This window comes from Paramormyrops kingsleyae, chromosome 12 (genome assembly GCF_048594095.1).
Source record: "Paramormyrops kingsleyae isolate MSU_618 chromosome 12, PKINGS_0.4, whole genome shotgun sequence".
NCBI lineage: Eukaryota > Metazoa > Chordata > Actinopteri > Osteoglossiformes > Mormyridae > Paramormyrops > Paramormyrops kingsleyae.
In genome coordinates, this window is record NC_132808.1 from 11,076,441 (window position 1) to 11,091,750 (window position 15,310).

The window sequence follows — 15,310 nt, forward strand, 5'->3', positions numbered from 1 at the left end:
ATTCAAGCTGATAGAAGAGCAACTTTGACTGAAATAACCACTCGTTACAACCGAGGTATGCAGCAAAGCATTTGTGAAGCCACAACACGCACAACCTTGAGGCGGATGGGCTACAACAGCAGAAGACCCCACCGGGTACCACTCATCTCCACTACAAATAGGAAAAAGAGGCTACAATTTGCACGAGCTGCCTCTGTTAGGGTCAGACAGTTGAAGACTGGAAAAATGTTGCCTGGTCTGATGAGTCTCGATTTCTGTTGAGACATTCAAATGGTAGAGTCAGAATTTGGCGTAAACAGAATGAGAACATGGATCCATCATGCCTTGTTACCACTGTGCAGGCTGGTGGTGGTGGTGTAATGGTGTGGGGGATGTTTTCTTGGCACACTTTAGGCCCCTTAGTGCCAATTGGGCATCGTTTAAATGCCACGGCCTACCTGAGCATTGTTTCTGACCATGTCCATCCCTTTATGACCACCATGTACCCATCCTCTGATGGCTACTTCCAGCAGGATAATGCACCATGTCACAAAGCTCGAATCATTTCAAATTGGTTTCTTGAACATGACAATGAGTTCACTGTACTAAAATGCCCCCCACAGTCACCAGATCTCAACCCAATAGAGCATCTTTGGGATGTGGTGGAACGGGAGCTTCATGCCCTGGATGTGCATCCCACAAATCTCCATCAACTGCAAGATGCTATCCTATCAATATGGGCCAACATTTCTAAAGAATGCTTTCAGCACCTTGTTGAATCAATGCCACGTAGAATTAAGGCAGTTCTGAAGGCGAAAGGGGGTCAAACACCGTATTAGAATGGTGTTCCTAATAATCCTTTAGGTGAGTGTGTGTGTGTGTATATATATATATATATATATATATACATATATATATATATATATATAGAGCGAGAGAGAGACCGAAATGGGGCTGCGTTTCTTTCTCGCACTGACCTATTCACAAAGGATAAAATAAACCTACACTAGAGATGGTACATTCAACGAGGCGTACAAAAACACAAATATAAGTTTTCCTATTAAGGAATAAACCCATTTATTTAAAGGCTGCATTGTATCGTTTTCTTTTGTACTTAAAACAAACTCCCGCGCCCAGGTAACCATGCTATATAGAACTAAGCGGATGGCTTGTTACCGCTAACTAGCGTTTAGCATTTCCTGAAGGAAAAGATATATTTCTGGCTTTAAACAACAACTCGGTACAGATTAATAAAACAAAATAAATAGTAATGGTATTTACACCTGATATTGGGCATATATGAGTATTAAACCCAGATATTTCCTAACCTGTGTTGGGAGGAAAAAAAAACAGCATACGTTTAAACAACAGTGCTGCCGTGCAGAATCTATTCAAGATGAATTTCCCGCCCAGGATTATATATACCCAACACTCGTGGTCCAGCGCCCCCCATCGGTAGGGAGTCTGAACTGAACACGGACGAGAAAAGCAAGGAGAAAGAAAAAATAAATAAATAAATAAATAAAATAAAATATAATAGTTTGTATGTTTAATGTATAATATAATAGAGTTTGTATATAATAAATCACATAATAAACATTAGTTAAACTTTTATTACTTTTTTAGCCCGGTCTGATTTAATGGAAAAAGCGCACATTCGAACGATGTTGTGTAAAATGAGTTAGCACGTTAGATTTGTTTACAGAAAAATATCTAAATTCACTATAACAGGGTGAACAGACAGTCTTATTAACTACGCCCTCTCTCTGGTGTTGGCGTGATTTATCGGGAAGCCACAATTAGCTCTGCAGAGCCTCTTTGCGACCGCGAAATTGGGAGAATTCAGTTGCACTAAAGCAGGCTGACCAGAACATACTGTACAAATAACATAGAAATTGGTAATAACAGGAAGAATGACAAGGGATCTTGACACTTTCCAATAAATCAAATTTATTCACTTCATATGTAAACACACCATTTATAATTATATACATCCATAATGCGCCATATCATGTACATGTATGGTATAATAAATAAATTAACCAATAAGAGAAAATAGATAATGACTAGTTTTTCCATTTCCAATTTTGTGCTCAAATCAAACATGGAAAAAAATCATATAACAAGCAATAACAACATTTCACTTCCTTCTGAAACCATTGTGTGACCCATCTGGACCACCGTAGAATTTAATATAAAATGACAAATTATTGAGATTAAATAATTAAAATTGAATATGGGTAACCTTATTGTCACGATTCGCGGGTGAGCGAGCCTGTAAGCAGACGCACAGAGCAGGAGGTTCGGGGAAACGGGACTTTTAATAAGGATGAGGGTAAACAGGAGGCAACGACACGTAACATAACAATGACTGATCTGGGGATGACTGACTCTGACATGGACTAAATACACTAGACAAACTGAGGGAAACGAGCAACAGGTGAGATCCATCCGGGAAGAACACGAGGTAATGAAGGGGGCGTGGCACACATCGGGATCGTACGGAGCGGGACGTGACACTTATAACATGGTTGTTTTTTTTGCAGAATTGGTTGTCAAAGTCACTCAGATCCGTACCCTTGCCTTTTTTTCCTGCTTCCAAAAAATCAATGGTCCACTTGTCTAATACACTGTATAATGGCATGCTTGAGATCCAAGCCACGCCAACATTTTTATGGGCTGGGCATCACTGGTGTCAATTGTATGCACTGCCAGCCAGGTTCTACCCAGATCTGCCTCACTGGTACTAAACACTGTGGCATGCTGATATAACGTCGCCCAAACAGCATGGACCTCAGAGACACTAAGCTGACAGAGTTCAGTACCGGTCCACTGTATCTGGTCCCCCTATGCTGGCTATGGGTAGCTACCCTCCCCACCTCGATATAAGCCACCAGCGAACCCACTTTCATCCCCCCGGTGAAGAATACGGTCCTCTTCTCTCACAATCACCCAAATCCCTCTATTCAGACGACACACCACTCGTGCAATCAGGACATCACACTGACCAGTTAGTGATGCTGCAGGTTCTAACATACCCCACCAGAGGGCTGTCAGCAATGAAATTCACATGGCGACTTTTTATTTGGCCAGGCAGTGTATTATGCCAACACAGTGGTTATAATTTCAATATTTTGTTGAATGCATCATATATAGGGGCTGGACAAAATAATGGAAACACCACATAAAATTGACTGACTTTGAAGTAATTTAAATAAATGCACACTTACTGTAGTCAGTTGAGTCATATTAGGTGTTTGCTATGGTGTAAACACTGTAACTAGGGATTATGGTGTCAAGAGATCTAATGATGATCAAGGCATTTTGGAGCCCAGTATCTGGGGGCTGGGAGCTCCAGCATTATAGTGACCCTAAGGATCCCAGGAATGCCAGGACAGGAATCTTTGGACGGCTCTGGAGTGGCCAGTGGAGAGTCCCGGTGTGGATCCTGCAGTGATGGGAAAACTAGTGATTGTGAGAAGAGTTTAAAGGTGGATATTAAGCTAACTACTAATAATTGAGTTCAAGCTCAGTTTATTTCTGAGGCACATTTCACACAACTGCAGTTGAAACAAAGTGCTATACTATCAAAATACACAAACACAAACACTTAAACATAAACACTTAAAGTGTCTTTTAGTGTTTGAGTTTGTGTATGTTGATGATAGAGAACTGCTATACTGAGTTAAAACTCTAAGAATAAAAACAAATTTATTGATACTTTAAATATGGAAAGTGTTGGTGCCTGAGGAATATGCAGGGACAGCTCATTCCACAGCTTTGGAGCTGCAGCTATGAACACCTGATTTCCACTATGCTTTAGCCTGGATTTCCGAACCACAAGGAAATATCAAGCAGATCTTAATATCTTGAACTCTATCCTATAGCGCATTGGAAGCCAGTGCAGAGAGGCAGGTATAGGAGAAATACGATCACACTTACATCATCCTGTTAGTGGTCGAGCTGCTGCATTTTGGACCAGCAGTAGGTGTGCAATGGAAGCTTGGCTGACAGCTATGTACAGAGAGAAATGGGTGCGTGCTAAAATAGAACCTTGAGGAACTCCACACGAGAGAGGTGCTGACGAGGAGATTCCTTCCCATAGGGAACAGGATGGCCAGCAACACCTGCTGGCCAAATGGGGACGAAACATAAGGGACAGGGATGGATGAGGACCGACTATGACATGCTGTCAATCTGCCACTGGAGGCAGTGAGAAGAATTTCATAAAGCCTCATAGGTCAGTTTGGTATTGAATTGTAATATTGTGTTTTTGCTTGAAAGAATAACTCATTATTGGACAATATGCAAAGAGGATGAAAAATCTGCCATTTTCTCCCTCCGTTACTACAATCCTGTTTCACAAGAAGGACCTGGTCAGCTAGTGGGCCATACTTATCTACTTGTTTTTAAGAGTTTTAGGTCTTCAGAACCACTGCTGATGAAATTTGCACTTGTCCGCCCGTATTTTGGCATAATGTAGCTATTTCAAAATGATGCTTTTCAGAGGACTGCTTTTGTAGTCGAGACAATAACGACATATCACATTGATCTAAAGTCATCTCACTTTACATAAGGTATATACATAAAAAATCGAAAAAGAATAAGAAAAAAAAAATCTGTAAATCACTTTCACAAGCTCCTTCTAATCACAGACTTGAGCTGTATACTCAGCCTGAATCGTAAGGTGTTTCTTCTGTTAGAAAAGTAATGAAAAAGCAAATTAACAGTAATCAAAATATGTTACAAAATACATCAATACGTATCAAGATATGTCACAGAGAGGGGAGGCTGACCATGATCACAGAAAGCATCTGAACAACAGAGGGTCATGTACACAAGTCATATCCAGGTGTCTGTTTGCTTTTCAAAGACTCAGATACAACCTTATGCCTCTTCTTTTTTTCTAAAATGTCAAAGTCTCCTCCCCTCGAAATACACGCTTCTGTGTGATTATAATCTAAAGTGCACATCACTGACTTATTTCTGGTGAACATCGATGGGAGTGATGATCAGTGGTGATGTGTTTTTGCCGTCATCATTGAGGCCCGGTCGCAGGAGAGGATGTAGCTCTTCGGTGAAATTATATCCAGAGAAAGAGAAGACGTGAGTCCTGCTGTCCACACTGTAAAAGGAGACCTGACCCCTCCCATAATCCACATACACCCCCACCTTCTGGGGCGTCTCCCTCAAGGAAAGAAGGACAGGGGACTCACTGTTAGCCTTGTACATCCCATCTTTCAGAATTATGGTCCAGAATCCAGCGTCAGGTCGAATAAGTAAAGTTCCCTTTCTTGAGACTGTCCCCTTCGCCACCCCTAGAGTCCAGTCGGTCTTATGTTTTACTTCAACCTCCCAGTAATGCCTGCCGGAAGAGAAGCTCTCCTTTCCAAGGACATTGACGACATGGTCAAACCTCAATGAGTTCTCAGGAAATGCCTGTCGATTCTCCCCAAGTCTCACTGATTTCTGGTCCCCAGAGATGATGAGTTTAGGATGAGCTGTACTGGGATCGAGATTCACATCGACTGTGGAGGTAAGAAGATCATAATTTGGCTTCTTGCTAAAAAAAACCTTTTATACATACTGTATTTATTTCATATATGGAAAATATAACTCAGCATTAAACTGATACCTACAGTATTTTCTGAACACAAAATATCCAGGACCACAGAAATACATCAAAACAAACTCTACCTGCTGTTTGGCGAATCCAGCTCCACACTAAAAATGATAGCATGGCTGATTATGTTCAAGATATAGTGCAAAATCTAAATAACCAATGGATAATACTTACTTAAAATATATAAAGTTACCTGGTTTAATGATGATGCCTGTCCTCACTACAAGAAAACAAAGTATTTTTATTTCTAAACTCTAAATGTTCAATTCTAAATGAATTTTATATAAAGCACAAAACTGAGTGGTATTTCAGCACAAGTCCCAAGCAAACAATACATAAATAAATCCCACTCACTTGATATTTCTGACATCTTATCTAAAACGAAAGCAAAGAGTTAATGTACAGATTTCACAGAAGTAGATACTTTTAGCTCATCATTACCATCATTATAATCCAGACAACCCTGCTTACAATGTAACACCACACTGAATCCCCCATGTGACTGGATAGGTATGTTACACTATAAACCATGGGCGTAAATTACGGGGGGGTTGTAGCCCACCCAATAAATCAAAACCAGCTAATGCAACCCTCCCCCATAATGGGTCGAGACCTCAACCCCCCAAATGTTCCAGCCAAAGTTACGCTCTTGCTATAAAACTATGTGAAACTTTCACTTTGGGGTACAATTCCACACCCAATACCACAATACCTACTGTTAGCTACACTTGGCTTTAATCAATCAGTTCTTACTCATAATCTCTGTTTTTACCACTTTTTTCACAATACCTAATTATCAGTGATTGTCAAAATGATACTTCATGAAACATTTGCTGTATTTTCTGACCCCACTAGATGGAGCGCTCTGTTCAAAGCTTGTCCCAAAGCAAACCAAGACCACTGTCTAGTGGGGTCAGAAATATCACAAGCTGGTTTACGAGTCGTCATTTTCAGCATCACTACTAATTAATTTCATTCTGTCTGTGTTCCGTGTGCTAATACTTCAAAACAACATCAGTGATGAATTATACTGTTTTATAATTAATTAATAACACTGATAACTGGTGCTGTTAACACATACCCATCATGCACCACTGTGAGTCAGGACACACTTACTTGCATGGCAGGTTTCATTAGCAGCACACATTAGCACAGAGGAGCAAAAGTCTTCCACAGCACGTAGCTCCCCCTGTAGGTCTGTCACAGAAATGCAAACATTAAATTTACTTATTGATGCTTTTTTCCAAAGCAATGAACTCATAACAAATCAAGATCAGACAGCTCCTGGAACAGCTGGGGATTAAGGGTCTTGCTCAAGGGCCCAACAGTGAGATCACCCTGCCAACCATACGATTTGAACTTCATCTTTCAATCACAGGCACAGCATCCCAACCCACTGTGCTACACTCTGGTCCCATCATTAGGTCATCGTTCAAATCATTCATGCCTGAGAATGTCACCAAGCTGGTTAAAGTGAACACCTCCCTTATTGGCATTGTTACATGTTGTAATAGCTTCATTTATCATGTATAAAGGCAGCCTCTGGATTATTGTGAGGCACATTTAGAAAAGCTCTTGATAATCAGCGGTGGCCTAATGGTTAGAAAACTGCATTTATAGTTCAATGTTTGCTGGTTCAAATCCCCGACCAGCAAGGCACCATTGAAGTACCCTGAGCAAGATACCACCCCCAAGATTTACTCCCTGGCTGCTGAATTAGCTGCCCCCTGCTATGTCACATATGGGTTAAATGCAAAAGACATGTTTTGTTGTTGTGCTCTCGTGTATCAACAATGATCACTAATTTCTTCTTACCAGATATCTTGGTGTTCAGCCCCAGTTTCACCTCATCTTCACTTTTCTGTTGAGCTGAAAAATGGTACAGTTAAGTGGGGAAAATGAATGATGTGATCTGGATGAAGAATGAAGGAGGAAAGCACTTTGCTTATAGTCCCAGTCCTGGTTATACTCTTATGGCCATGGTCACAGTCCCACAATCACAGTTCCTGTCCCAGTCATAATCCCAGTCACAGGTGCAGTTGCAGCCCCACAGTAATGGTCCCTGTCACATTTCCACTCCAATGGTCACAGTTCCAGAACTGATAATGGTTCTAGATTTCCAGTCATGGGAGTATCAGAGACTACTTACTCCGCTCCCGAAAGCATTTTTCAATGCTGAGGCACAAAAAAGGAGCAAAAACTGAACACTGATGTTCAACATGCAGTGGAGGGTTTTACTCTTCCCCAGCAATAACAAACACCTGCCTTTGAAATTTTATCTTATGTAACAGAATTATGCCAAAAATACAGTGTAAATGCAGATTTTAATCAGCTCTGTGAGGTTCTACTCAAACAAAAACTTACAAAGATAAAAAATTAGTCCAGTGATACAAGCAATCAGGGAGATGGTCCACAAAGAGAAGAAAACACATGATATTTTCTTGTACAAAGATTCTTTCCCAGCAGTCCTCTTGGAACCTAAGAAGAATGAGATGCCTGATTAGAAGAAGGAAATGTATGCATTGGCACTATTAGTATTAAGTAATTAATTTAACTTTAGGGCATGTACAAGGGATTCCAATTTTAGAGTCAATTAATATGAAATGTTAAATATGTATAGAGAACCTTCAAGGCTGAACATCCAAACTTCCTGCTTCAAAATGAGGACTGAACAAACATCAGCGAGCTGCTACATAGGGTAAGACTCAGGTCTAATAATGTTACTGCCTTAATTAGGTATTAATTAGGTACTCTGTACCATGTGACCAGTTCACAGGGCTGTGCATGGCGACGTAGGTTCCAGGTGACACGGAATCCGGAGACTCATAAAGGTTTTCCGGCTGCATTTCTTCAGTCCATTTGAGCCGTGCAGTTGTTGGAACATGGAAAGACAGAATCACATGCATGGTAAACTGAGTCTGACCACATCTCCATCATAGGTACCTGAACAGCAATACTGAGGCAAGCCTCTTCATCCATTTCCTTCATACTGTCCTAGACAAGTCCCCTTAAAAATGCTAAACTACTAAATAAGTGAGTGAATTAAAAGCAGAGCAGACTCAGCCCCACCCTAAGGTTACCTTTATCATAATCTGCTGTTTGGACTGGAGGCAGTGGGAGGTGGTGATGCAGGTCTGAACCTACACTCAGTGAATCTCAGAGAGAAAAAATAAGAGAAGATAAAGTATAACGGATATTTAGTAACACTTTACTTGACAGGACACACATAATATCGTATTATGGTATTACTTATGCATTAATTAACCATATACTAAGTCTTAGTTACATACTGAATAATGTTAATTCATCATTAATGAATAATGATGCATGTTTTATCAACCGTTACTTTGCAACTATATCTGTTAATTGTATAATCCTTTCTGAACCACTGAAGGAACAAGTCATGAATAACACAAGATGAACAAACATGAGCTCAGAGTTTATCATTAATGAATTAAGATGCATCTTTCATACTAAGCAGTTACTATATTTGTTACTATATTTGTTAATTCTGTAAACCTTTGTGAACTACTGAAGGAAATACTGAAGGAACAAGTAATGAATAACATAAGTGAAATACTGATCTCATGTTTGTTCACCATTAATCATGATGCATTCAATTAAATTCAATTCAATTTTATTTGTATAGCACACTTTCACAAGCGCTTTACATTATCCCTGCCCAAAGTCCTCAGTGAGTAAGCCATAGGCGACAGTGGCAAGGAAAAACTCCCTAGAAGGAAGAAACCTTGGGAGGAACCAGACTCAAAGGGGGAGCCCATCCTCCAGGGGCCGGCAGAGGAAGTCAAATGAACAAGATAAAATCCTAATTTACAAACATCATTACAAAAATTCATGTAAAGTATGAATTACATTTGTTCATTACTTGTACTTCAGTAGTAACTGACTTATTACTAAGTATTTGTGCCCCATCAAGTGAAGTATTACCGAATATTTAAATATCCACATTTTCATTCATCCATGATTGTTTATCCAGTACAGGGTCACGGTGAAACCAAAGTCTATCACAGGAAGCAGAGGGAACGCCCAAGGCAGGATGTCAGTCCATCACAGCCCCCCAACCATGATAAGAAGTTCAAAGATGGATGTATATACTGTACAGCAAAATCCTTATAAGAAAATAACTTAAAAGTGACCAAACTTAATGGAGTATTAATAGCCAGGGATTGACACAACTGGAATGCAAATATACTGCAATTTCTAGTCATAACAGCACAAATGCATATACTTATTTTGTGTATTTGCACTGTTATGACAAGAATTTTAACCTTCATAAGGTGAAGGTGTGCTTGTTTAACAGTTATATCACTCCCTGTTAATAATCTTAAAATATATACTTCAGTATTGTTCATGTGTGGAAAATGTTTGACTTAGCTAATTGAATTTCAATGTTCAGAACAATTGACCATTAATATAAAGTACATAACATTATTTAATGTTGTAATGTTAGTTAAGCTGATAAAAAATACTTTTTAATAAGACAGTCAAAAACATAGAAGGACTGCATTTAGTTGAGTACCTGTTGCATTGTCTCCAGGAATACCTTCTTGCTTAATCGGCATCACTGTCTCGGGGTCTTCATCGAATGTAGAATCATCTCTCTGAACAAAAGCTGTGTTCATTATTATACAATCATTTTCAGGATAACTTCTGGAAGCATTAATGGAAAATTCACACTGCATCTTCTCTTGACAAATGTGTCCTCAGTGAGTAAGCCATAGGTGACAGTGGCAAGGAAAAACTCCCTAGAAGGAAGAAACCTTGGGAGGAACCAGACTCAAAGGGGGAGCCCATCCTCCAGGGCCCGGCAGAGGAAGTCAAATGAACAAGATAAAATCCTAATTTACAAACATTATTTACCTTAAGTATGAATTACATTTGTTCATTACTTGTACTTCAGTAGTAACTGACTTATTACTAAGTATTTGTGCCCCATCAAGTGAAGTATTACCGAATATTTAAATATCCACATTTTCATTCATCCATGATTGTTTATCCAGTACAGGGTCACGGTGAAACCAAAGTCTATCACAGGAAGCAGAGGGAACGCCCAAGGCAGGATGTCAGTCCATCACAGCCCCCCAACCATGATAAGAAGTTGAAAGATGGATGTACATACAGCAAAATCCTTATAAGAAAATAACTTAAAAGTGACCAAACTTAATGGAGTATTAATAGCCAGGGATTGACACAACTGGAATGCAAATATACTGCAATTTCTAGTCATAACAGCACAAATGCATATACTTATTTTGTGTATTTGCACTGTTATGACAAGAATTTTAACCTTCATAAGGTGAAGGTGTGCTTGTTTAACAGTTATATCACTCCCTGTTAATAATCTTAAAATATATACTTCAGTATTGTTCATGTGTGGAAAATGTTTGACTTAGCTAATTGAATTTCAATGTTCAAAACAATTGGCCATTAATATAAAGTACATAACATTATTTAATGTTGTAATGTTAGTTACGCTGATAAAAAATACTTTTTAATAAGACAGTCAAAAACATAGAAGGACTGCATTTAGTTGAGTACCTGTTGCATTGTCTCCAGGAATACCTTCTTGCTTAATCGGCATCACTGTCTCGGGGTCTTTATTGAATGTGGAATCATCTCTCTGAACAAAAGCTGTGTTCATTATTATATAATCATTTTCAGGAAAACTTCTGGAAGCATTAATGGAAAATTCACACTGCATCTTCTCTCAACAAATGTGTCCTTTTACTCTAATCTGTCTGATCTCCTCTTGTTTCTCTCTTTCTTCCTCTTTTTCTGATGGAGCTGACAAGACAGAGGCGGAGACTGCAAAATTTATATTGAATTTAGTTTTTTTCCAGTAAGTCTATTTTTCTTCAGAACCAGGGCTAATGACGCCATTTTAAATATTTTAATATTTAGTTTAAAGATAATAGTAAATGAAATTGTTGTCACACCTTGCATTCCTTTCCCCTCATTCTCCTCATTGTGTCGGTCTAACGAACCACACCTGTTACTTGTCTAATCTTGCCTCTCATTACAGGCCTTTTGTGGATCACCCCAAGTGGCTCTCGTGCCTACCTGTCTTGAGCTCCCCAATCCAATCCAGTCATTGATGCTCCCCAGTTTACTTTTACTTTTTTTTTTTTTTTTTTTTTTTTTTACAAATTTTCTATTAGTACTGTCTTTTGTCTTATTGTGTACGACCTCCAAACTCTACTGGACATAAGATCTATAATTATTCAGTTTTCCAGAATTTAAGGCTTACATCGCAGATCCACCATTTGGAAACTCACCGTTCATTTTACCTGAGGCGCCATGAACCTGGGCCCCAGGAACTCGTAAATGCAGATGAAGAGGCAAAAGGTCTGGCGTTCTGGTTTGGCTAAGACAGTGTGCCAACAGACCACCGCCCAACATACTTCTAGCTAATGTACAGTCTTTGGAGAACAAGCTATGTGAACTTTGGGCACGTTTTTCATTTCAACAAGAGACCCGGGATTGCTATGTGATGTGTCTTACGGAAACCTGGCTGACGGACAAGATACCGGACTCCACCATTCAACTACCAGGGTTCTTCGTGCCCCAAGCGGACAGATCGTGGGAAATTACCAGGAAGACCAGAGGAGGCAGTGTGTGCTTCACGATCAATAATTCTCAGTGTGATCGCATGAACGATTAAATTGGTTTTTAATGCCATCACCTTCAGTAAACTGGTTACTACACCCTAACTTCTCAGTCTTCTTACTGTTTTTCTGTCCTGTTACTCTTTATATGAGTTTTTAGCATAAAATTAACAAATACATGAACCATAGCCACATGTTATCAAAGGTAGGGTAACCGGAACAGCCTGCTCTGCTGGGCGGAGAGTGGGTGGGAGCGGGGAGCGGCCAAGCTGAAGAGGGAGGGCACAGAAGGGGCGTGGTCTGGGAAGGACGCGTGGTGCAGCTTTGGGGAAGGCGCCCCTCCTCTTGTCTACAGTGTTGGGCATGGAGGCACTGACCACCATGCCAGGGCAACCAACATAGGGGTTACAGGCTGCAATGCAGACCTGCACCATGAGGGGGCATTACAGGACCGAGATGTGGATGTCATGAGCCAGGAGAACCGGCAAGGTGAGGTGGAGGTCAGTATCAGTGACTGAGACATGCTGTAGGACACGGCTGGTTTGGCACATTCTGCTGAGCTGCTCAGTGATTTTTAGCTCTTGCTAGCTGAGTTCTGGTTAAATGCTAAAGGCCTTGTGAGTGTAGCCTGTGATGATACACTATGGGTTCATACAGACCATAAGAAGCGTGTGAAAGACGTGTTACCCCATCTGGCCTGCTGAATGTGTAACCATGACCCCCTTCCTCTCTGAGCTGGACAAGAAGTCAAGTTCATTTGTGAGGGTCAGATTCCTTTTAAGTATGATCCCTCATTTAGGGTGTCCAGCTGCATACCTATCTGGACACCATATGTAATGAAGAAGCACCCCCCCCCCCACCCTGGAAAAGTCATTTGAGGGGGGGACACCTTACAGTTTCACTTTCCTTAAAAGTGCTCTGAAAACTCTCTACTGACCTATTTACAACTTTTTAATTTAGAAGATTAGTTTATATACAGACTCATACCTAACAGCCTTGTTTTATTTCGTAACTGTGTAGTGTTTTAATGAATGAAATCTTCCATCATTGTGAAATAAAACACCTCCTTCTGGGATGCATAAATAATAAATAAAGTCGACCAGCTTTTGGGGGCGGCATGGTGGTACTCCGGTTTCCCCCCACAGTCCAAAGACATGCTGAGGCTAATTGGCGTTGCTAAATTGCCCTTAGGTGTGCATGTGTGAGTGAATGGTGTGTGAGTGTGCCCTGCGATGGGCTGGCCCCCCATCCAGGGTTGTTCCCTGCCTCGTGCCCGTTGCTTCCGGGATAGGCTCCGGACCCCCGCAACCCAGTAGGATAAGCGGGTTGGACAATGGATGGATGGATGGATGGATGGACCAGCTTGTGAGTTTCTGGTGTATGTGCTGCTGCCACATAGTGGACAATTTGGAAGGTGCAATTCTCTCACTAACCAAGCAAGTGCCACCTTTACTATGCTTTAGAAATTCTAGCTGAGTCTACCAAAGTGGTTCCCAGGTTGGCTCACTGCCAGATACCTCACAAAAAACCCAACACCAATGTCTTACTCCTAGCTGAACCAGGAATGCTGTAACCAATATGTGGAAAGGAAGTTTGTGAGGTTTGCCAATGTCTTGATCGTCAGATGTTCATTCACAATTCTAGGCACCATACAGAGAGATAGCTTCATATTATTGGTTATTAATTTAATGAATTCATCACAATTTCAGCTGTTTTACACCATATATACTCAGCATGGAAATGTATCAATTTGACACACTGACCAACATCAAATGGCAAAAACATTAAAAATAAACATTGAGGGGAAAAAAACAGACCTTTTTGGCTCAATCAGGAAATTCAGTCACAACCTAGAAATCCCAAAGTGTTCAAGGATGGATGAGGATTCATTAGAAACTATATATGTCCACTAGGGGGCAGCAACCCTCTACGAGTCCCTTTGCGTTATTTCTCTGTCCTGCTGATTACTGAACAGATTGAACGAACAGTGCAGGCAACCAGACCAGTGGCTCCCTATCCATGTACTTTTCCATCAGTACTACCCAGTACTACCCATTCTGATGATGCTATGTTGTAAATAGCTTGGCACTGTAATTCAGAACCATTCACAGTGAGTATTCTCTTACCATTTTTCAGGGACAGTGAATTGTGGTGCCTTAACAGTGACAGGATTTCCTGCTACCAGCTGCAGTGTAGCAAAGTGAATGCCAACATATTATCAGAACTGTAACCGGAAGCTATAAAACTGCTTATGAGTGAGCTGTGAAGACACTGCTACCACAGATAAGTGTTTGAGGAAGTTAGTGGGCTCTGTGTGAGACGTAAACAGGCATAGTTGGAGAAACTGGGACTGAAAGGCCTTCAAGCTTGTAATGATTTTGTCATGGCATTGTTTCCAGAGGCTTATGCAACATCTCACCCTTTATTTTCATCTAGATTTACATTCATTTCTCACTAAGATCGTGTGGCTCAGTGGGCTAAGCCTGTGTGCCTGTAATCACAAGGTCGCAGGTTCAAACCCAGCCTCAGCACGTCTGTGGGTCCTTGAGCAAGACCCTTAACCCCCAGCTCCCTGGGCGCTGCTATGGGTGGCTGCCCTTCGCGGACAACTTACTCTACAAAGAGCAAGTTGAGGGAGGTGTAAAAACAATTTCCCCACGGGGATCAATAAAGTATCAATTATTATTGACAAGTGAGTTGAGCCACTTCACGCGTGAAAATGATTCCTCATGATCCCTGAACTACTCTTTCACAATTCGAACCTAATTAATCTTGGCATTCTATACATTGGAACAAGAGCACTTATTTTTTATAAATACAGGGCTCGCTATGAGGACTGTGTCAGTCCCCATGGGTCTGGAGACCAGAGTGAGAGCGGCTCCATGTTCCTTGAAATCAATCCTATAGCGCATTGGAAGCCAGTGCAGAGAGGCAGGTATAGGAGAAATACGATCACGCTTACATGATCCTGTTAGTGGTTGAGCTGCTGCATTTTGGACCAGCAGTAGGCATTCAATGGAAGCTTGGCTGACAGCTATGTACAGAGAGAAATGGGTGCGTGCTAAAATAGAACCTTGAGGAA

General features: G+C 40.7%; 1 protein-coding gene across 2 annotated transcripts; it reads right to left on the reverse strand.

Moving 5' to 3' along the window:
* Nucleotides 1-4,532: 4,532 nt before the first annotated feature.
* On the reverse strand, nt 4,533-10,372 carry LOC140593638 (nuclear factor 7, brain-like). 2 transcript variants are annotated; one of them, XM_072718677.1, is made up of 10 exons: nt 10,143-10,372; nt 8,683-8,757; nt 8,361-8,450; nt 7,967-8,080; nt 7,418-7,471; nt 6,719-6,799; nt 5,957-5,977; nt 5,796-5,822; nt 5,677-5,703; nt 4,533-5,507 (listed from the first exon to the last, which is right to left on the reverse strand). In XM_072718677.1, the coding sequence occupies exons 1-10, from the start codon at nt 10,303-10,305 to the stop codon at nt 4,960-4,962; spliced, it is 1,200 nt and encodes a 399-aa protein (XP_072574778.1). In that variant the 5' UTR covers nt 10,306-10,372; the 3' UTR covers nt 4,533-4,959. The 2 variants fall into 2 exon arrangements, with proteins under 2 accessions (XP_072574778.1, XP_072574779.1); XM_072718678.1 differs by lacking the exon at nt 5,677-5,703.
* Nucleotides 10,373-15,310: the final 4,938 nt, after the last annotated feature.

Bases quoted from the DNA above. Each gene is read 5' to 3' on its own strand.
- LOC140593638 (XM_072718677.1), bottom strand. From the start codon at position 10,305: ATGCAGTGTGAATTTTCCATTAATGCTTCCAGAAGTTATCCTGAAAAT. The intron at 6,800-7,417 runs GTAAGAAGAAAT...TTTCTGTGACAG, and splicing joins GCTGAACACCAAGATATCTG to ACCTACAGGGGGAGCTACGT. The intron at 5,823-5,956 runs GTGAGTGGGATT...GTTTTCTTGTAG, and splicing joins TAAGATGTCAGAAATATCAA to TGAGGACAGGCATCATCATT.